Here is a 23,477-nt window from a genome sequence, read left to right on the forward strand (position 1 = left end):
CACTGATGGGACAGCTCTGATTTGGAGGCCAGCCTGGGTTGTTAGTCTGTCATGTGCTCTGGGTGCTGCTGCCTTCTCCCTGCATGTAGTGAATATGTCCTGTTCCTCACATCCCATCCCTTTTGAGGCCATAGTAAGGAGCTCCTGGCCCTAAGCACCCTGGGGTGGCACAATGAAGATGCTGTGTAGACCTGACACTGCAGCCAGGGCCAGGCACACCACGCATCTTGCCAGTGCTCTGGCAGGTCCGAGCCAGGCTTGGCTTTACTGTAATTTCCCTCCCCAGCAGGTTTTTAGCTGCTCAAGCTACTGATCTCTTGAAATGAGATTTCCCATGTGTGTTTTTACTGTGGCCATTAATTTGATTACACAATCATTTTGAGCCCTTTGTTGTGAAATTGATCCTCCCCATTTTTTTTACATCATTTAAGTTGAGGGCTTTTATACAAATAAAAGACTGAAGACAGTAGTGGCTTGGGGTGTCGCATCATAGCTTTGAGGCAGGAGGGTAAATGCATGATGCACCACATCGAACCAGAGCCATGTGAGGACAGCTCTGGGCTGCAGGGTTCGGTGCTAATTGTGCTTGGCAAGAAGGTGTGGATGGTGGGCAAGGGCAAAGTGCTGGAGCTGAATTGCATCCTGTGCCAGAGGTGCAGGGGCCAAGTGCCTTCTCCCAGTTGCAGGCAGTTAGATCAGCGCAGTGGTCACAAGAAAAGCCTATGGGTACCTTACATCTCTGCCCAAGGACTCTGTCCCTGGGAAAGGTCCCATGCTAGATCCCTGTGAATCACATGGCTGCAGCATGTGTGGCAGCCCAGCTCCCACCCCGAGCTCTGGGGGTAGAGACAGAACAAGCTGTAAATACCGTGTTCACTGCACAGCTCCACCGTCCTGTGGTTCTCTTTGAGCTTGGGATGCTTGAGGGGCTTCCAGTGTTGCAGTCAACAGGAGACACACCAGAGGCAGCATTACTGCTGTGTGAGCAGGAAAAAGCGACACCAGCTCTAAGACACACAAAGCCACCAAAGAAATGGTAACAAAATAGTTTTATTGTTTTATAAAAAGAACACAACACTGTGCATGTAAACTTGAACATATGTATAGTGCTTTTTATAAAGAAGGTGCTGATGAAGGAGCAAGCCCCTCTAGTCACAACAGCATGCAGGCCCTTTTGAACAGAGAAAAAACAGTTCAAAGCCATGTTCCCCATTACATCCACATTCTCACTCAGCCCTCCCGGCTGAGTGAGAAGCAAAGCCCATCCCAGGTGTCACGGTGCTCATTCAGCTGCCAGCCATGGCACCTCACCCTTTGTACATCCACTCAGGCTCCTCCATCAAGTGGGGATGGAGGCTTTTGTGCAAGGCACTGAGCATCATGCAGATATTGCTGCAGGATCTCAAACCCCAAGAGCATCGATAACCCATCCATAAGACAAAGGGTGGAGGTGGCAGATGCACACCTAGCCAGATGGGGACAACATTTAGCCAGAGTGACAGCCACTGGAGGCAAACCCACACACACACCTGGATGGCTGCAGGGGCAGGAGATGGCTCAACCCTTCCTGCACTAGCTACCCTTCTCCCTGTGTGGGGGTCTTTTGCTGTAGAGATCTGCAAGCTGCCTTGGTGTCAGCTCAAGGTCCCCTGATGCCCTTACTCCCCAGCACCTCCAGGCTAGCATAACCCACCTTTGTCTGCTCACCTGTGGCATGACCCCTGGGGTCTGATGCCAGCACTACGCAATGCCTAATCCCAGGCAATTCTGTCACCTCTCTAAGGAAGGTTTCTGTTCACAGAAAGTCAGCATTCATCTCAGAAGCCAACCAAACTGACGAGGAGAGGCTGTGTTTCTGCTGCAAAGCGACTGCTGCAAGCCAGCAACACTGAAGAACTGATATGTGTCTCCACTGGCTCCTCAAAGGCCTTCCCACAGGGAAAAGGGGGGTCTTGTAAATCCGAGAGTACTTCCAGGAGCCACTCCAAACACCACAGACACAAAGCATGCTGCCATCCCGCCTCTGGCTTGTACCCTTCCCCAGGGGCAGGCCCTGCCAGTTTTAGAAAGGCTAACCCTGTGCCTGCCTGTTCCTCTCCCATCACCAGCCATGGGATTTCAGCACCCTTCCTGCTTCTCCACCTCCAAGAGGAGTCCTCAGGGCCCTCAGCAATCCCTAGCCATTAGCACCTTTACATCTCTGCTCTGCAGCAGGAGGACACTGCTTGCTCAAGCCTTTGGCAGCAAAGAGACAAGCTCCCCCTGCAAAAGCTCTGCTTGGCAGTCCCCAAGCACTGCATCTGTAAGTTGCACAGAGGCATGCAACCCATGTGCCATGCACATGCATCCTGAAGCAGAGTAGTAACTAGGCATTGGGAGTCTGCAGATGGAGGAAAGAAAGGGTTAAAACATCCCTGCTCTACTCCAGAGATGGATGAGCAGCAGCTGGGCAGGAACTGAGAAATGGTAAGGCACCCTATGTTACTGAACTTCCTCAGGGGGTGACACCACCATCCTTTCAGCCAACAAAGCTAAACAGTATAAGCAAAATAGCACTGGAAGAACTAACACACACACACAACTACCTGGGGAGATCATTAGCAGACACTTTCATGTTGTTCATTCTGGGTTGAATGCTCCACCAAGGCAAAAGCTAAGTGAGTTCCTTCCCTTGCCAGAAGACTGTAGATGGTGCTAGGGACAGAAAAGCGGGAACATACAGATATCCAAGGTACATGGAGGAGAGGTGGTCTCTGAACATGCGGTGGGTTAAGAGGCAGACAGCACTGCAAGCAGGGGCATGGCCTTCTGGCTCAGGTCCTTGCCAGTGGCTTCTCCAGACATCATCTTCTGAGACTGTCACAGAACACAACAAGAAACAGGTTCTAGAAACAAGCACATCCTCATAGGCAAAGGGGAGCATGGAAGAAAAGAGGAAAGCAGATTATACAAACAGATTTCATCCCCCACAAGGAAATTCACCTTTGCTGCATGCCTCTTCTCTCACCCTGAAGTGATACACAGGGAGCAGGGAAATGGGTACATCATGACACATGCCAGAGCAGGAGGTCATCCCGCCAGCATCGCTGATGAGTCAAAAACCTGTGAGGCAGCAAAGCCCAGCCAGTGCCTGTGAGACTGGAGACAGACTCCCCACTACAGCTGGTCAAGGATGTACAAGGCCAGTCCAGCTTCTTGGAGTGATGAATGCTGCTCTGGGAAGTGGCAATGCCCTGCCAGCTTTGCAGCTGAGGAATCAATCTGCTGCAGAGCAGGGTCAACTGCACAAGTGGGATGGAGAGTGCAAAGCAGCACTGGGCTGGAAAGGCTGCCTGCTGACCTCAGGCACCTGGTTATCTGCCTGGCAGTGGTCTGTAACAGAAGTCCATCTAAGAAGCAGGATAATGATAAGACTCCTGCACTCCACCCCAAGAATTTCTTGCATCTCTCATCAATTCTCTCCCTTTGCTTTGCAGCAAGGCAAAGCCGTGTAAATTCAGCACCCTTTCTGTGGTGAAAAGACCTAGAGGGAAGCTGCAATCTGACCAATGATTTCCCAGCTCTGGACCCTCTGTTCCCAACCAGCTGCTCTGAGGTGTTCCACACACTGGTTTATGGAGCAAGGTGAGACGCAGCCACCCAGATGAAGTATACTGCAGTCAGTCATGGCCACCCAACATAAGGCTCTTGCTTGGAGAAGGGGCGTTACAGAACCCCATCAGAGACTGCTTGCTCTGAGTTGTTATCTACTTTCCACTGCCTACAGGAAAGGAAAAGATAATGGCTATGCAGATCCTATTCAAATAAACTATTCCACACCAAACCACTCCTTGCTGGGTATTGCTCTGAGCAAGAACAGGCAGCCTCTGCTGGCCAACTACAGAGATATTGAGGAGAGTTGTGTCCCGTAAGCATAAATCTGCCTTGGAGTCCACAAAGTGAAGCTTCCCCAGCAAGACGAAGGAAAACTGCTTAGCCTCAGCGAGAGCACTGTGGCACAACCAGTGTGCAGCCACGTTTCACTCAAAGCCAAATATCCTACCTCAAGGGTAATGCTTGCTAAATAATTGCACCTACTGCAGAAGGCTTTCCTGGTGACCGTCTTTTAATATTCCAGTATAGGTATGTTAGTACAGAATTATCCCTCATTTGGAAGCACCAATTTAATAGGGAAGAAACGGAAGAGGCAGAGCACTTGCAATGTGCTGCTAGAAGAAAATCAACCCAACTGCCACCTATATGCAAGATGTCCACATACGCCACACGTGCCCCACCAGCACAGGGCAACATCCCCATTCACAGCTGAGTAAGCTGTCAAGCTACACCAGGTCTCTTTCTACCCCTGTCAGCCAGTACTTTCCTTTGGTTTGAGGTGGCTTTCTGCAGAGGTGTCTGGACCTTCCTGTGAAGAAAGGCTGGTGTCTTGGGCAGTCCTCAGTTCAGCTTGCTGAAAGGCACAGGAATCCAGAAACACACTGGGGATGCTGTCACCAAAATACAGCTTGCTGTTCGTAGCTATCGCCTGATACTTCATTAGTTCCAGATACTCTGGGGTAAGTTTCAGCTACAAAAAAGAAACCAGAGACTGTAAGAGACAATTTTCTAGGGTTGGCATCATTAGATTTCATCTCAGGTAGCTGCCTCCTGGAAACTGGAATGTGGGCTGTTAAATCTAGTGTGTTTTTTTTCAATGCTGCCCACCTTAACCTAGTCTGTGCAGAGAAAAAGAGTAAGCAAGTCCTCTCGTGACCAGCTTTCAAGTGCTCACCTTGTTGGAATCAGCCAGCTTCCGAGCAGTGTAATACTCTGCATCTGCTTTTGCTTTCTCTCTTGCTAAGAATGCAGCATCTAACACAGCAACAGAGGATGGACAGGAAAAGAAGCATTAGGAAGTGAACAAATACTGCGTGCCCAGCATGGCACAAACTAACCCAGGTGTACCTGCGACAGCTCCGCTGCTAGGCACCTCCACTTCTGGCTTCTTGGAGAGGTGATCTCACGCTACTGCACCCTTTATTATTTTTGTAGGGCAGTACCGCTTGCGAGCCCAGTTTGAGGCTTCTCAACCCACAACCACCCTTAGGCTGAAAGATGCCCCCCAGCAGCATGCCAGCACTATGGTTACCTTCAATCTCAGAAATTCGCTTCTCAGTTTCCTTCTCCATAATCTTCTGTTGATAGTGAATCCTGGCCACCTGAGCAGCCTTCTCTGCCTCTGCAATCACAACAGGCTCATCTCAGATATTCACTTCTTAAGGCCTAAGCATTAGCACCCTGACTCCAGACATGGTCAGGGACATGCTGCCATGCAAGTGATTTGCCCTCCGCTGCCTCCCTTTCTGCTTGGGTCCTATGGTCCTGTATAGGTTCAGTGCGTTTATGCTTCAAGAAACAGTTATAGAATGACAATAGTGCTGATGCGTCTAGTACCGAACTGGCTGACCCCCTCCCTTTACAAATATGTCAATGTTCCCTGACTTGGGGACATTTTAAAGCCCAATCAGTTCTGCTGGCAGAACTGTTAACTCTTGATCTACTCCAGCAGCAGCCGTGCTGTAGGATGGAGGCACTCGTTGCTCTGCTGCTGTGGGAAGTAGATACAGCAACATAAACACTCCTGTTTTCTACCGTCTCTGACTGTTGGTGCAGCTTTCAGAGAAAACTGTCTAGCCCCAGTCTGCTGGTACTGACTGCTCACTTACCAATAAGTGCTTTTTTTCGGTCTGTCTCTGCCTCCTTCTCTACTACCTTCTGCTTCTGGGCTGCAATGAGCAGCTTGGTCTTCTCAGCTTCCCTGCACAGCAAAAGACAACATCACATGAAAACAGTAGGGGAGCAGTTCTGCAAACAAGGGCAGTAGATGCCTGGGTGGGAAGATGTTGACCAGATGTCAGTAGCATTCCCTTGCAGCAATGAAGGCTAGCTCTATCTTCAGCTGCACGAGCACATGAATTGCCAGCAGATCAATGGAAGAGATTATTCCTCCTCTTTATTTGGCACTGGTGAGGCCACATCTGGACACTGCATATGGTTTGAGTCCCCCCACTGCAAGGGAGACATCAACAAACAGAAGCAAACCCAGGGAGGTTCTGGTGATGGTGGGTGGAAAACACGTACGTGGGGGGGGGTGGGTATGTGTGGCCAGGATGCAGAAGCAGGGCTTACTCAGCTGCAGGCAAGGAGGCACCAGGGTCCTGAGGGCATCTCCTCTGGCCCAAGGGGGTCCTGGAGATGCTGTGGGCAGACCCTGCTCCCAGGGGTACAGTGAGAGCACTGGAGGCACCGGCACAAGTTGTAGCACCACACAGCCCCGAGGAGACAGCCCTTCCCATGCAAGCAGGGCATTTCTGTCCTTGGAGACAACCCTGATGCTCTGGGACACAGCCCCAAGGAACTGTGGTGTTGGCCCTGCTTTGGGAGGGGGTTTGGACAAGAGATCTCCACAGGTCTGTATCAAACTAAAATCTTTCTATGATTCTTTAAGTTTGCAGACAGGACCTTGCAAGCAAAGCACACGGACTCCAGAACCCTGAATTTGGTTTATCAATCTTCTACAGGTTCTCTATAGATTAGTGTCCCCTCCAAAAGGGAGTAGTAATGTAGCCTTGCTACAGACTAACCATCTAATAACCATGAAAGGCTAAAAGGCTTCAGAGTGAAAGAGATATGAAAATGGAAAAAGACTGCACAGGTGTACCTAACCAAGCAACTGCTTGGCTAGAGTCCACCTCTCACCTTCTGAACGCGAGGTTAGAGTCTTCTAACAATACACAGGGTGGAAGGCATAAGCCTTCCAAACCAATTCATACAGTTTTAGGTGTTGCTACTCACATGAGCTCAAAATTTCTTCGGATGGCTTCTGGGATTTTGGGTTTCGTAACACGAACAGCCTATAAAGAAAAAAAAAAAAAAAAGTGGGTGCATTTTAGATTAAACATTTTGACGAGATCTGCATAGCTATGAAATGTCTTTGCAAAACCAGACATCTTCAAATTAACCCAAGACCACACATAGAGGATTCCAGTCCTTGTGTACAAGACAGTTGAGTACAACCACTTCCAGACAAGTACCTTACATTTTATTTCCTGTCTCTGTACCTTTAATGAAACCAAAGTGATCAAGTAATGAATGTGGAAAAGACTCCTAAAGAGGTTCGCCAACTCTGCTAGAAGCCCAGCTCTACATCCCACAGATGGGAAGACTCCTCAAGCATCACCAGACAACAGTTCCCAAAATAGTGCTCAAGAAAGAGGTTCACCAACCCAATGAAATTAAATTGCAGGAGTAAGAATTGCAAACAGAGGCAGAGCCACAAGCTCAGTAATGAGTTTTCTAGGAGAAAAGCTTGCAGAAGCTACCATGCAATGACAGACATTGCAGCGAAGACACAGGAGAGCAGCAGGGCATGTGGCAACTGGGCACAGCTGCTGCATGTGACCGCTGATCACCAAGAACGATTTGCATGGCAATACTGATACCACGTGGCAAGAGGCAGAGCCAGTTGCTGAGCTGCTCTGCAGAGGGCTTCCTCTGAAACAGGAAGGAAACATCTAGAGACAAGACCAAGAGCTGATGCCTCCCAGCTGTGATATACGGAGTAATAATTTGTGTCAATAAGATGGTTGATATTAATAAAGAAGGGGGAGATTTGGGAGTGTGGCCACAGGGGTCAGCAAGCCCCATGGTTGATGATAACATCAGACTCTTAACGATGAGGCCATCAGGAGTGTAAGAGAGGTTAGAGGGAACAAAAAAGGGTGATTCAGGAGATGCCATGCAGTCTTGGGTTGCTTGTTCTCCAGCCATTACAGCATGGAAGTTGCTGGGTGTTTGCTGTTACTGGGCCAAGTTGTGTGAGCAATGAAAAGTTGTTTTGAAAAGAACTGCTATGGGGCGAAGGGTGTAAGAGGGGAACCTGTCCTCAAGATAAAAAGGAATGAATAGGGACAGGCTAGCAGAACAGAGACCAGGACGGGAACAGGCACATTGATCACCTCATGATGATAGGTTCGGCCAAACTCAGCAACCTTCTCAGAGAAGCTCCTACAGAAAGTCGATGGAAATAGGCACACCGGAGCTGGGAAGAAGGTCAAGCTGAGAGAAGCGGAGCTGCGCACACAACTGCCCCTCGCTGGTAAGCAGTTGTGCATTACGGGGAATCATACTCCTTAGAAACAAAGACTGTCCTGGTAACAATCAGACAGTTTATGATCCTGAAATATGGGACCAAATTAAGGTCAAGGTGTGGGACTCTGCAAGTAAAAACGACAAGGTTACAGTGGGATTGCTCGGCACCTGGCGAGCAGTCTCTGAGGCCTTAAAGAGCCGTGTGGGGCCACAGTCAGAAACGTGTAGTTTGCCAGACAGTGAGGGAGCTGCAGGCTCGTTCACTGATCTGACTGCTACGCCATCGGCCCCTCTGCTGCTACAGCCATCAAAGGCTTTCGCTGTTACACCCCCTGGTGACCTGGACGTGCCTTCTGACCCAGGCCTTAAAAAGGAGATGGGTATGTTTTCCTTCAATCCGGAAAGAATAGGATATATAAGGCTCAAAGGCCGAGTTGCTTGACAACTTAAAGCAAGACATATTGTTCCCACGACTAGCCCTGGAATTCTCTGGTGTTTGTAATCAAGAGAAGGAATGGAAAATGGAGACTGTTGTAAGTCATGGAAGATATGGGAGCACTTCAACCAGGCCAACTATGCTCCCCCAGTCATGGACATTAATAGTAATAGACTTAAAGGACTGTTTGTTACTTTTCCTGATTGTACATATGTATAGGTGTACTCGGGTTTAGTATGTAAAAGCCGATTAAAAGTTATGTTCGTGTGTGTGTGTTGGTAGAGCATAGACTCCCCACGCACCCAGCACTGTTTACTTGCCTTTTATAAATATTCCTTTTATAAATATTACTAAATTCAGATTGAGTTGAGACTTCATTTATAACACAGCCCATGTGCTGCCTGGTTCATTAGGGACCTTTGCAAGATGCAGATTAACACAGTCCATGGCAGTACAATGGTTTCACAACCCTCTTGTTCCAGCTCCACTGCAGGTCTAGCACCGAACCTGCTGCTCACTTCTCTCTGGGGCCAGCAAATCTGCAAAGAACAGATCTAAACTTCCACAGAGGGGAACATCACATGGGCACATCTGAAACAAGTCTTTGCAGGTGGTAAGAGAAAGGGAAACATTTGTATGACAGGTACTTCAACCCTGTTACATGCATCCTGCCTGGAGAGAAGCAGCCAGCATGGCATCACAAGACACTCAGGAACAACTGCTGCTTCTCTAAACAAGCAAAGCAAGCAGATTTATGGTACTTAAGACCAGAACATCTTTCAGCTAAAGGACTTTTTTTAAGCTCCCAACAGGAACAAAGCCTTTCCAAGTTCCTGGAAAGGTTCTGCATGCAGAAAGCTCTCCTCGAAGCAACTCCCTCATGCTCCCAGCCACAGCAGGCTGCATAGGGGTATATTACTTCTACCTCTGTAATACCACCTGCACCAAAACAAAGACTGGTTTCCAGAAGTGTGGCTTTTCAAACATGGTCAAAGATTCCTTTTCACAGTTATTAGGAACCTCCCTTGCTGGCTGTAACCTTTCAAAGATAAGTGAGTAGCTTCACAATGTCAGGAGGCAGCAACTCAGACCCTTTGGATGCAGCATCACCCCTGGTTCCACCCATTTGTGTATTCCCATCTGCCTAAGTGGTTTCTATGCTCAAATGTCTTCTACTGCAGGCAATGCTTTACCTCTGCAGATTCTGGCAGCAGGGTAAGGACCTGGGCAGTCTGAGGGCAAGCCATGCTGGAAAGAAGCGATGGGCAAAGAAGGTGCCAAGTACGTGAGCCTTTTCCATGTTCTTAGCCACCACATCCTCTGCCCCACAGTACAGTAGGCCTACAGCTTCTTGAGGCTTCCTCTCGCTTGGATGCACCTCTGAAGCCCTTTATGTTACCCTGAACATCCACCATTAAGTCCAAGCCCCAGCTCACCTATCCCCTTTTGTAGGCTTTTCACTTTTCAACTCAGTTGGGAGCACTGTGTTCATCCATACCCATGCCAAAATATGTATTCAATGCCCTTCAGAAAATCTGGTGTTGCCTGCAGCCAACCCTTTCTGCCCTTCCAAAAAATATGTCAGTGGTTAAAGCTCTCCATGAGTTCTAGTGATAACGATGCTTCCTTTGGTTTTCCTCATGCAGCTTTATCTACTTCATTCGTCACCCAGCTAGGGTGAAAGTCTGTAGCAGAGAAGGACCACACCATACCCAGTGTTTGCCTAGTCTTCACTTACACAGTATCTCATCTCGTGAGCTATCCCCAACAAGCCATGGGACTGCAAACAGGCAAGCGTTTCCAGTTGCACATTTTTGTTTCCCAAGATGCACCCATTTGTGTCCAGACACATAGGAAAAGCCCAAGAATGTACTGCTATCTGAAGGAAAGTGCAAAAGCCTGCCCTATGACACTGTCCCTAGACACCTTCTTACTATCCACTGGCCTCCGCTTCTCTTAGAATCACAGAATATCCTGAGTTGGAAGGGACCTGTAAGGATCATAGAGTCCAACACCACACACGTCTACCCAAAAATTCAGGTCATGTGACTAAGAGCACAGTCCAAACACTTCTTAAACTCCAACAGGCTTGGTGCAGTGACTACTTCCTTGTGGAGACTGTTCCAGTGTGTGACCACCCTCTCAGTGAAGAACCTCTTCCTGATATCCAGCCTAAACCTTCCCTGCCTCAGCTTGACACCATTCCCATGGGTCCTATCACTAGTGACTAAAGAAAACAGATCAACTCCTTCCCCCCCACTCCCCTTTGCGAGGAAGCTGTAGGCCACGATGAGGTCTCCCCTCAGCCTCCTCTTCTCCAGGCTAAACAGGCCAAATGATCTCAGCTGCTCTTCAGACATCTTCCCCTCTAGGCCCTTCAGCATCTTTGTAGCCCTACTCTGGACACTCTCCAACAGTTTCATGTCCTTTTTGTACTGTGGTGCCCAGAACTGCACACAGTACTTGAGGTGAGGCTGCACCAGTGCAAAGCAGAGCAGGACAAGCATTTCCCTTGACTAACTAGCAATTCCAACTCTTCAGACTGTGGTCAACGTTCCACTCCACTAGGAAATAAAGTTTTTTATCAAGCAACTTGGAGGAGTCGTCAAAGTTTCATCTACATTAACTAGTTTTAATAGGACCTTGAAATAAATGCTGTTAAATCCCTCTAATACCACCTTTGCAATAATGAATTGGGAGGGACCCTTTATCAGGAAGTGTAGTGATAGGACAAGGAGTAACGGCTTTAAACTAATAGATGGCAGATTTAGATTAGATGTAAGGAAGAACTCTCTACTTATGAGGGTGGTGAGGCAGTGGCACAGATTGTCCCAAGAAGCTGTGCATGCCCCATCCCTGGAAGTGCTCAAGGCCAGCCCAGATGGGGCTTTGAACAGCCTGGTTTGGTGGAAGGGGGCCTGGAAGTAGATGATCTTTCAGGTCCCTTCCAACCCAAACCATGCTATGATTCTATGAATTATTAAAAAATAATAAGAAAAGATCTGAGCTTTTAATCATGATGGTAATTTTGTTTTATGAAAATCTTCCATAGGAATGCTGTGAGCAATGTACAGTTGGATATTTGGAAGAGCAGAGCCATCTCATCTTTTTTGGTAAGATACTGTCTGTGGCTGACTCTTGTCAACAGAGCAGCCTATGGCAAAAATAAACCTTAAAGCAGAAAGCAGTATTTATTGCAGCACTTCATATGCTGTCAAAGGGAGGCTCTCTGTCCCTGCACAGCCAGCTTAGCTAAATGTCGCAATAAAAATAGCAAAACAGATTTAGTTTCTTTCTTCCCCACAGTGAAAGTTTCCAGAGACTTCCATTTTAGCCCTTGCAAGCCTAAGGTTTTCCCAGTCAGTTGCCCTGAACTTCAACATGACAAAAAGCTGGCAGGTCCCATAGCCTGACTAAGACTAAAGATGATTTTCTAACATTAAACAGAAAATCAATCAGGATTCATAGCATTTCAAAGTGGTAACTGTCACATGGACAGTCTTCAACTGACAAACCTCACATCTCCAGGTTCAACTATTTCACGAGGTGGAAAACAGAAGCAAGAAACTTCATCAATACAGTAAAACATGAGCAAATAAGAGGTAGAAAAAAATATGTTTTGTTAGGCAAGGAACCTACCTGGATAGTAAGACCTGGTGCCATGACATTGAGATCTTTCTGCAGGGCCAGCTTCAGATTCTCATCTATCTGATCTGTTTGGAGGACAAGAGAGAGACCAGTTAGCTTTTATCACCATTTCTCCACTTATTTCCATTCTCCATCATTTATCTCCATTATCTCCATCATATTATCTCCATTTCAGTGTTTATCATCATTTCTCTGTGTGACAACAAGTCAGCTGGCTTTGAAGAGGCATCTCTATGGTGCAAGATAAAAAGACTTTTTGAGTACATTGCTTCCTTTCCTATACTCCCTGGAAAATATTCCCAAGAGGAGAGCTGTAAGAACCACACACTAGTGCCTATGGAAAAGTTAAACTACTGATGAATTCATGATACCTGAGCTGAGGGTAAGTGGCTTTTCTCAGAAAGGAAACATACCCAGAGCCCACAGCAGAAGCCCATCCCTCCCTAGCCAGAGCCATGCCAATCCCATTGCCAGCAGCAAGCTCTGGTCTTGAGGGACATGCAGGATCCAATACTTGCTACTGAAAAAAAAATGTATTTGTCACTTCCAAGCTCCAGGAAGATTTTTCCACTAAACTGGACAGTAACAATGGGATTAAACTGCACATACCATCAGAAAATTCCTCTCTGACTACAGATATTTGGCAAGTCTAAGTACAGCATTCAAAGATCTACTGTTTCTTAACATTAGAAGTCTGACAGCCTTTCACCTTCCAAAGTGATAAATCCGTTTTCCCTTCCTCCTTCCCTTAAGAAGGAACATTATGCTGTTATGCCTTTGGATCCACAGGCATATGCCAAGGTCAGGGCATTGGATCCCAGGAGCAGACCATTAAATGGGATAATTCCTGAATGACTGATACCCCTTGTGAAAAAACTAGAGCAGTGCAATGAACTGCAAGCACGTCCTTCTGGCTCTTCCCTGCCAACAGTCAGAATTAAGCTTTTTAAGTAAAGAAGTTAATGCAGCAACAGAACGGAGGCTTAAAATGTAAGCGAACAAGACAGAAGCATCATCATAATGAAAACAATGAGCACGACTCCATGCACAATAGCAGAGAGCTACTTAGTATATCCAGAATTCAGTCCTAAGTGGAAGAGGACAAATCAAATCCCACATATAGATGGGGTAAGACAAAGAAATCCAAATCATTAAGGAGTAAAGCTACAAAGGAAGTGGCATACAGATATATAAGGAGATGGTTTCTAGACTACAACTTCAGTACAGAGGCTGTTTGCTCACATGAAACTGTTGTAACATATTCCACAACAGAAGAGGGAGACTACACAGACCTTGGTAGGTGTGTCCGGCTGCCATCCACTTACCAAACAGCTCGATGTATACTTCCTGAAGAGTATGAGCACTGCAGAACTGATTCAGCTCATGATGAATTTTATTGAAGATCAAGGTCTTATCGTAGTCCGCAGTGTAATTTTTCACAATATCATACACTGAGGAAATAAGAGAATTATCTCAGCTCACCACCAGCATCGATCACATCCAGTGACTCTGTTGACAAGTACTGCTTTCTGCAATGCCTGAACATCAAAATGACAGCTCAAGACATCAGGAAACTAGTACAGCAGTAGGTCACCAGAGAGTTAGGGGACATCCATCCTTGGATGTGTCAGGACTTGGTCGGACACAGTCACAACTGCCCAGACCGGCTGTTCATGATATGCCTGCAGCAAGTGGGAGGGAGGTCAGAGGAGAAACCCACAGCGGTCCTCTCCACAAGCACTGCTGGAGTTATATGACTTCAAAGAGATGAGTCAATACAGCAACATATTTTGTCAAACATTATCCTGGTTTATGATCAACATAAAAAAAAATGGCCCCTGTTCAGGACCCACATGTATAGGAAAGGACACTAGAAAAAAAATGACAAAAAGCATCATTCCTACAACTGTAACATGAAAAACGCCTCAGTAACACAAGAGTTTTGCATTAAACTATGCTGCTGAAAAAAAAGCTGTCTGGGTCTTTGGGTTTGGCAGCTGGTGAAATAAGGTAAGAGGCTCCTGTATGGGCTTTGCCTTTGTAATGGTCTCAGCTGTTGAGCTGGCAAGCAGCTGGGAGCTTTGCTGTGTACGCTGAGTTTCACAGGTCTCCCTTCTCTTCAGCTCCAAGAAATAGGATTGCTCTAGCACTTGCCACAAGCAGCCTAACATACCCAGGTATAAAATCCTTCAAGGGAGAAGCAGTCTTAGAACTTATTGTCATCTCCGCAAATCTATGGCTCTTTGAAAAGCTTGCAGACACAAACATGAAACTAAGTACTGGTAACCACAAAGGTACTAAGACAGAAAAAAAGGAAGCAGTGCTGCAAACCAAGACAGAGCTGCTAGAGGATGAGTGAAAACAGTCACAGTGCTGCTTGTTGAAACAGGACAGGAAAATACCTGCATATGGTGCCAATTTATTCACAACTTCTATTCGGTCAATGTAGATCATAACACCGCCACTACAAGTGAAAAAGAAGAGTTAATGAATTACTAATTAAATTGTTAACACTGGTTTGCATTTAAAGCAAAGTTGTCTTTTTTCACTTTTTTACCAAACTCTGTTGGAAACTTGCAGTTAATTTTTACCCAGGACAATTCTGACCTCTCGAGCATTTTGCAATCAGATGGCAGCAAGCAAGCCCCAGCTTTGCACAGACTGGTCCCTCTCTCTGCATAAATCAAAAGCCTGTTTCAACAAGTCTGCAAGGCAGCTTTCACTTCACCTTATCTCCTACTCAACCAACAGAAGGAAAATAACCTCAAACAGGAATGTAGCTGCAACCATCAGAAAGTTGGATTCCAACACAATGAAGGGAAGGCAGCAAAGACAGCAGGTATACCTACTGAAAGCAGCAGAGCAGCCTCTGTTTTACACAAACTGGAGACAGATGGCAGCTCTTCTAGACAGCAAATACATTTAAACAGAAAATCCACTTGTTTAAGTTCACTAACTCCAGCAGTAACTGGACAAGGCCACTGTCAGAAATGAAAGAAAGAAAGCATGTAAGAGATTTTAGTTTGCATTCACGTGTCACCATGCCACACCACAACTGCTCTGCAGCAGTAATGCAGCTGCAGAAAAACAACCACACCTCCAGATGCTGATAGGAAGGAACCCATGGCCCTCCTGGTGAGACCAGGCACTGTCAGATGGGCCAGAGAAAGCTGGCAGGGCTTGGTCCCATGAGCACTTCCAAATGATAACAGACTACTGGAGCTACTGCTCATACTCCAGAGCAACAGCAGTGACAATCCAAAATAGAAGAGAAAGCTCTGAGCCAGCCCACAGGAAGACTCACTAGCCATTTATTTTAAATCTGTGGCACTAGATGGAAATAAACCATCATCAGCACATGGACCTCCTGATCCTAATGGTCTCCAGACTTGCCTCTCAGTCCAAGGCATTAAGCGGCATCCAATGTACTTCCACTCCCTTTCACTCCTTAGCCTCTATTAGAGCTCATCCCTACCTTTAATTTATGAAATTAAATGCCATTAAATTCAGGCCTTGTTTATGACACAGGTAAAAAGCACAGACTCTGCAGAGTAGAAAAAACTAACTTGCAACAGCTTTTAACTTTCTGAAGAGCATGTTTTTAAAATATGATACTCTCTGTTTTACCCTCTGTTGAAAGGCAGGGCACAAAGAAGAAGTTTTATCAGAAACCATTAAGAGACAGCTGCTCTCTAGATGTGGATCTTATCCAGCTCCAAACTAAGACTCTCTAGTGTTTTAACTCAGATGTATTCCCCACAACAAACTTGATTTCTTATTTTGTAACTTTTAACTGATGAAGTTAAAAAGTAAGTCTGCAGAAAAATTACCTTGCCAGTTTTAAGCCAAATCTTATTGCAAGAGCATCATTTCTGTGCTCTTTTAGGAGAGGTCTGCCAGGCACAGCCTGTGCTTGTTCTACAAACCAGTGTGCTTCACGGTAAGCTGTTATCTGAAAAAGATGATGATGGACTGCACTTGTCTGCTGAGAGGTACATGTAAAAGCCAGCAGAAAAGACATTCATAGCTGAAGATAGACTTATTCCCTGGTGAGATAATACTCTAAGGAGAATTTCTCTCTTTTTTTTTTTTTCTCAAGATTTCTTTCTAGGCCATGGTCATTCCTACTTAAGAATTATTACTTTTATTTAAGACAGGCCTTCAAAGTCCTTCACAGATGTGTCAAGCTATATGAGCAGTTATAACAACACGGTATGTGCATTTTTCTCCATCTCATTTGTTCTGCACTCTGTCCCTCTGTGCTCAAAAAAATGACTATTTATCATTTCAAGTGACTTCCAACATCATTCTGCAGGATTTTCTGAACCTGCTTTCATCCTAATGATTTGCTCCAGTCACCTCATAACGCTTCCACAAGGACAGGGAAATCCAGTTACCATCTTGGCTTATCTTCAAAACATCCTGGTGAGGAACCATAGCAGAGAGTGTGGGTTTCATCCACTGCAATCCCCCAGTAGAGCAATGCTGCACATTTAAATACTGGGGTCTTTTTTGCATTTCAATTTTATGGGGCTATTAGAAGAAAAATGGTAACATCTCATACAATCTGTCTCCTATGCAGCATGCATATGCAATTCCTTATCACCTCATGTGCATGCATGAGGTGATTAGCACCTCAGGTCAGAAAGGACTGCCTGCTGACCCCAACCCAACCAACACTATCTATAACTCTTCCAAGGATCCCAGCCACCAGTGTGGGTCAACAGAAGGGGCATAAGCGAGTATGCCCGCTGAATAGGCAGGCCACCTCCTTCCTCACTGAGGGCGCAAGCCTACAAAGCAGTTAACGCTGTTTTACGTTCAGCCAGCTGTTGAAGCATCTCATCTAACACTGGGCAGCGTTGATGGTCTTTTGGACCTTGCTGATGTAGATCCAGGAGCCAAACTGGACTGTAACACACTGACCTTATGATGAGCACCTCAGACAAGATCTCCTCGCAAACAGCCTGGTACAGAGGATACTGGTAATCTACTGGGCTGCAGGAGATAGCATCCTGGGCAGTTTGGGGACAGTTGTTCTTGCAAAGCACCATGCACTGATTTGGGATGAGAATCCAACTGCTTTAGCACCTACAGCTTAAACGCCATCTAGGACAAAGCTCTTCCCATTTCAGCAACTGACATCCACTCAAAAAACACCTCAATTTACAAGAGCCAGATGCAAGGCAGGGTGACTCTTACAGTACAGCTCCCGCAGGGACCTCCAGTGCTTACAACTCTGCATCATAGTTTCCGCAGCCTCTCACGCACTCAAATTTGCAGCCTCTGTAGTGGTGACTCACAGGGCCCAAAGTCCTCATGTCAGAGCTGCTCATGAGGTTGGTCAGACAGAGCAGCCCTGAACTGAGCAGGCTCTTTAGTCAGGGAGAGAAGAACAAGAAGTCCGTAGGAAGTCTGAAAGGAAAATCAGCACATTGGCTATGTGCATCTGGGAGAAGTTTAAGCATGTGGCAGTTTGCTATATCATCTAAGAGATGAAACCAAGAAAAGTTGCTAGAAAGAGACCCATGGTAGCAATGTCTCTACTACAAACCTTCAGCAGTACCTGTCAGCCCTAGCCACAAAACAAGATGCTCTTATTCTGGGTACTGTTAAAAAAAAAAAAAAAAAAAAAAAAGCCATCCCTAACTTTACAGGACAGTTGAAAACGTACAGGGGATGCTACAGGAGACTGACATACACTAGCAAGCATTTCAGTAGAATTTAGTCTCATACATTTCAGGATTTTAGCTTGTGCTGGGCCAGGAGAAGTCAAGGGAAGAACTAAGGATGCTGCCATAAAAGAGGCTATAAAAAAAGCAAATCTTCAATGCTCACTGCTAGAGCTGACCACAGACAAGACCAGACAAGGTTAGGTAATGACAGCATACAAAAACAAGGCTTGAAGGTTAGACCTGATAAACCTAACACATCCACTTGCAATCTGCACAACACATTTTTCCACAGGACTAGCTAACAGGGATCCATCCTAGAGCAGCATTCCTCTAGCACTCTGGGTTCCTGCCTAGGATCTTCAGCACAAGCACAACACAACTCTCACACCTTTGCAAATAAACATCTAATACTACAAATAAAACATCTATGTTAATACAAATAAAACATCTAACGTTACCTGGGTAACAATACTACTTAGTGTCTTGACTATTTATTGTTTCTTGGCATGGTAAAACCTGTACAATATTTAGAATGAGTCCTTCCAGTTAAGTTTGCAAGAAAAATGCCACTTACCTAATTCTCTCATGTAATATTTGACTAAACTACTCTCAACTTGTTTATTATATTGCACAAGTAATACATTTAGTGAAGTATTCTTCAAGTCAGTTCTTTGGAATACCTTGCTCTTCTACAACTAGTTTCTTGAGCTCTCCTGATTTCTCCTTTATTTTGGAGATGTGCCCTGAGGAAACTGCTGAACCTCCCAAGGAAGTGAGAAGGCATTTTCTTGTCAGGGAAAGTCAGAAGTCTCAGATGCTAGAGGCAATCACATAATTGATTTTCTTCATGGCTTAGAGCACATAAATATCCTACCTGCTGTAGTGAAATGGTTTTACATGTAGTCTCTGGGGTGACAGCTGTTTTATGAAAAACATACATCTGGTGCCAAAATATTTTAAAACCTCTATTAAACATAATCATTTAATACTGTAAAGTATAAATGGGACAAGTAAGGCAAAAATTGGAGATGGGCACCCACACAGCCACTGGAAATCTTCCCAATGTAGATGAGGATACAGGGGACATGAACAAGGTGGAAGAGAAACCAGCCTTTGAAGTCTGATGGTTCAGAATACAATTACAGAACTTTTAAGTGTTTAGGGTCTGCTCTTTTAACAAACTCTGAGCCTAGATAGTAAAATTTCAGATTTGATCCCTTCATTACTTATAAACAAATGTTTTATTACAGAAATTTGGATTCAAACCTTTGGCACAGAGTAGCTTCAGACTTTTGATTCCAAATGCGGAAAATTTAAATGCATAAAAGAAAATACAGAAACTCATTCTAGTAATAACATCTTAAAAATGGACAGGTCTACTGGGACCTTTGGTCTGAAGTATATTCAATTACTAAGAACTACTTCAGCTGCTGTTTGGTGTATTTGAGCATGCGTATTACCTGCAACTTCACAACGACTTGTAGTGCACAACTGAATTCTGCAACTCTGAAACTTAGCAGGAGCTTAATGAACTTGTCATATGAAACTACAAAGTTTAGCTGTTAAATGACAGACCTGCAGAACAACTGTCTCTGCTCAAGCAGGAACAGAGCAGCACAGTTTAATTTTGACTGTATGTCTACCGTGGTTAAGCTTCAGCAGAAATCTGTTAGGTCTGCTGAGATGGCTTCCAGGACAATGTCTCTGGCCCAGAGGTGTGACACTGTTTTACTAAGTCCAGTAGGTGAAATATTATTGATACTTGTAAGCCAAAGAAGTTAGCATTAAACACATTCTTAAAACTCTGCTCTGACGACTTATTTTTAACCATGCCATTTAAGACATGGAAAAATCACAAGTCTTACTTCTCTTCCAGCAATTGCTTTTCATTTGCACCCAAAGATTCTTTACCTAACAACAAAGCCCTGGCTGCAGCTCTGAACAGTAGCATTATTTACAAACACTCCTGTAAGAAGTTTAAGATCTAAAATTTTAGATCTGTTAGCAATCCATAAGAATTTAATTTTAATATTTAAGCCCAAGCAATGTCTCATGACTTGCTATAGGAATAATTCTAAGAAGAAAAAGAGATCAAAATCAACTTTGTTTTATTTAGGATGTTATTAGTGTTTAACTTTCAATTTCAGCAGGGTTGCTATGTGTCATTACTCAAGTCATACTGGCAGGGTTTTTTTGTTTGTTTGTTTGTTTTTAAACAACCAACCAACCAAAAAACAACAACAACAACAGAAATATTAAGTTAAAACACATTACAGTTAAAACACAGGAAGAATCACTGGTCTTGATTGATCCTGCAGGAACAGATTCTGTGATCCCTTTAACTTGAGAATGAATGAACAAACCAGAACCTGCAACCCAACTCAACTTGCTCTCTACTTCTGTTCTTGCTCTACTTGTTGGAACTATAAAAGGATCAACTTAATTATGAAGCACTCAAGGGCCACCCATGCATAGGCTGTCTCTTGAGCCTGCCTCTTCCTTTACGTCAGGTGAAATGCTTATTCCAAAAATGCCCCAACTATCCCAAGAAACTCATTTTCTTGAGCTGTTTTTGACATGAACCATCTCCCCATCAGAAGGGAGGCTTCCTATTCTCCCATTCATTATTTACTTTTGCCCACTGCTGGAGTCAACACTTGTATGAGCCACAAGCCTCAGACTAGAAATACTGCAAAACACAGGGCAGTCCAAGGCACAACAACGGGTTAGCAGAGTAACTGAGGGAAGAAAACAAGTTAAGAGAATATCACTGGAAATGCAAATGATCTCTGAACATAGATTCCAGTGAAAGCAAGAACATTCTCTCCCATACCTCTGCTTAATTTCCACGTATAATGTATGTGTTCATGTTTGGGACCAATTTTAGGGTAGGTGCCTTTACTTTCCAGCCTCTGTGTCACAGTAATATATACAGTTGCAAGCTATGCAATAGAAGACATCTGCCCATCACCTGAAGAAATACAGAGAAAAAACGTACCTTGTCCCACAAGGCACATTTTTCACTTCATCAGTCTGCAACGTGGTCTGAAATAAAAAGACAGCCAGTGCTCAGAAAAACACCACATTCCCAAGGAAGATTGCACAGTATCCAGTCCCTTACAACCATTACATAGGCATGTGGAATCAAAAACATGTCCTCTGCCTCCCTCATGACTTCTGTAGGTGTGAGCTGAAGACAGACTTTGTTCTGACTGCATTTTGGAAGACACAATGCAGCTGTGCTCATTTCCCTACTCATACATCCTGCAACTCTCCTGGCAAACAATCAGGCCACAAATGCAGACTGTCTTCCTGAAGCAAGACATGTCTTGTCCAAGCAAGGCACATGCACTAGGGCACCCAGGTGGTGGGAACATAGGGTTTCTGAGGAGCTGTTGCTCCAACTGCCAACTCACTGAGCCTCTCTGGAAACACCAGTTACCTAAGTCACCCCTATGCAGCACTATCCCTTCTGACGTTTGCTCCCACTCACCCTCTTCCAAGATGAGGAGGCACTAACCTGCACAGATTTGAAGGTGGTAATGAATGGGAGCATGATGTGGTAGCCTGGTCCACTCGGACTAGTTAATAATGCACCACCCCTAGAGAGAGAGAAAGAGAAATGCAGGAAAAAAAAGGGAAATGGAGAAAAGATTCAAGCAAACAGAAAATACTATGTGCTGGTTCTGAGAGAGAATGTTCAAAACACCAGGAGTCACAGCTGTGGTAGGGCAAATTACATTACTCACCTGCTCCAAAGTTGCAGCATCAACACAAGGTGTCTCAGAAGGAGTCACTGCAGGCCTGTAACCTTATAGACTACAATACCAAACAGCAAGCTGGTGAGCATAAAGCGAACTGCCCTGACTACACAACTCACCTATGAAAGAGCTGATTCTGCATCAGATGCTTGTCAATTGCCACTTGACAATCATTTTCTTCAGTCCTGTGAGCAATTAACTTCTAGAGATAGCAGATATTGCTAAAATCCTCCATCACTGGCAGCATTGCAAAGAGCTTCAAGAATACATATTTTTCTTCCCTAAATAGTTGACTGGCAACCATGGAAAAATTCAGTTGGTGTGATAATGTCAGTTTGAATTTCCACAAGGCATTCGGTACAGTCCCTTACCCAAAGCACAAAACAAATCTACAGTCTCCTGGGTGGTCATTTAGTTAAAAGACAAGAGACACAGAACTCTTAAGTAATGAATCCTCTCAGTGCGTTAATGTCTCCTGCAGCATCCTACTTCAACGCGCTTGTAATAAAAAGAAAAAGCAGCACAAAGGAAATGGCCCATGATGGCAAATGTGAAGCGTAGAAAGGATGTAACAGAAATACGGCAGGAAAAAAAAAAAAAAAAAAGAAAGAAAATCAGAAAGGCTGGGTGCTGAATTCATCTGTTCCTTCATTAAAGTTTGAAGTAAAATCTGGTCAACTAGTGGCATTTAGTGACTGCTACCACTATCTCTCTTGCTCTGCAAAGAGTATCCACAGCAGCTGCAAGCCCCCTGTGAAACTTGGTCCTGAGTCAATATTCTGGATGGCCTGGGACAGAGGTAACAGCACTCAGCATGAGAGAAAGAGGGTCTACAAACAGGAAAGGACTGGGTAAACCAAGAACACTGACTTTACGCTTTTAGATCCAAGTTATGACCGGAAAAGTCATCTCATAAGAGATATGAAAAGTAGCTCAGGATTCAGAAAGACCAAAGTTCATAATGGCTCTATACACAGACAGGCTTTCTAGACCCACATTCGTGTAAGAGGGCAGAAACAACTCAGCCTGCCAATCTCTGAACGAAACCCTGGGAAAAAATCAGAGGGGAGCAATCACCTCCAAATGTGGTCCAAGGGCCGAGGAAGAAACCTAGCAACAGGAAAAAAATAGACGAAAATCCACGGAAACCTTCAGAGTGCTAGAAGGAAACAGTACCTGTAATACACAGCCAGGTGCCCCTCCTCAACCTTGTGAATGGAGGCGTACAAGAAAAAGACGAGAACTCCCGTGGCGGCGGCAACTACGGCTCCAGCCTGGGCCATGGTCATCCTTGCAGCACCTGCGGGACAAACACAAAACAGCTCAGCGGGCGGCGGGGCCGGGGTCCCGCCTCCCCTCCCGCTGCCCCTTTTGCAACGGGAAGCAAAGGGCCTGCTTAGGCCGGCGATGCGGGAGGCGCCCCCGCAGCACCCCGCAGGCCTCCCCCGTTCCCAGCGCTGTTACCGCCTCGGCCGGCGCGGTCTCTCCGCCCCCCAAATTATCGCGACCTTCCTTCGACGCCCCCCACACCGGGGAGCCGCACACCTCGCCGTCTCCCTGCGGGTTGACCCGGGACCAGCTCTCACCCGTTTAACCCGGCAGAGCCGTCCCGGGGGAGGCGCCCGCCGGGCCCTCGTACTTTTGGAGGCAGGCGCGGGCCCGTGCCGCCGGACGCCGCGCCCCCTGTTGAAGGCGAGGCCGGGCCGGGCCGCGCCCGCTGCACCGGCGGCCCAACCGCTCCCGCCACGCCCTGCGCGCAGGCTCCGCCTCTCCCCCACTCTAAAGCCGCCGAGGGGGAGAGCGCGGCAAACGAGGCGCCCGCTGATGGCG

At 45.8% G+C, this 23,477-nt stretch overlaps 1 protein-coding gene across 2 annotated transcripts; it reads right to left on the reverse strand.

Moving 5' to 3' along the window:
- Window positions 1-1,034: 1,034 nt before the first annotated feature.
- On the reverse strand, window positions 1,035-23,415 carry ERLIN1 (ER lipid raft associated 1). Of its 2 annotated transcripts, XM_032191294.1 has the most exons (12): window positions 23,234-23,415; window positions 22,824-22,947; window positions 21,407-21,488; window positions 20,885-20,931; window positions 14,614-14,675; window positions 13,537-13,662; window positions 12,203-12,276; window positions 6,832-6,890; window positions 5,703-5,794; window positions 5,126-5,215; window positions 4,769-4,848; window positions 1,035-4,564 (listed from the first exon to the last, which is right to left on the reverse strand). In XM_032191294.1, the coding sequence occupies exons 2-12, from the start codon at window positions 22,934-22,936 to the stop codon at window positions 4,346-4,348; spliced, it is 1,044 nt and encodes a 347-aa protein (XP_032047185.1). In that variant the 5' UTR covers window positions 22,937-22,947; window positions 23,234-23,415; the 3' UTR covers window positions 1,035-4,345. The 2 variants fall into 2 exon arrangements, with proteins under 2 accessions (XP_032047185.1, XP_032047186.1); XM_032191295.1 differs by lacking the exon at window positions 23,234-23,415 and having other exon boundaries at window positions 21,767-22,892.
- Window positions 23,416-23,477: the final 62 nt, after the last annotated feature.

This window comes from Aythya fuligula, chromosome 7, assembly GCF_009819795.1.
Source record: "Aythya fuligula isolate bAytFul2 chromosome 7, bAytFul2.pri, whole genome shotgun sequence".
NCBI classification, from domain to species: domain Eukaryota; kingdom Metazoa; phylum Chordata; class Aves; order Anseriformes; family Anatidae; genus Aythya; species Aythya fuligula.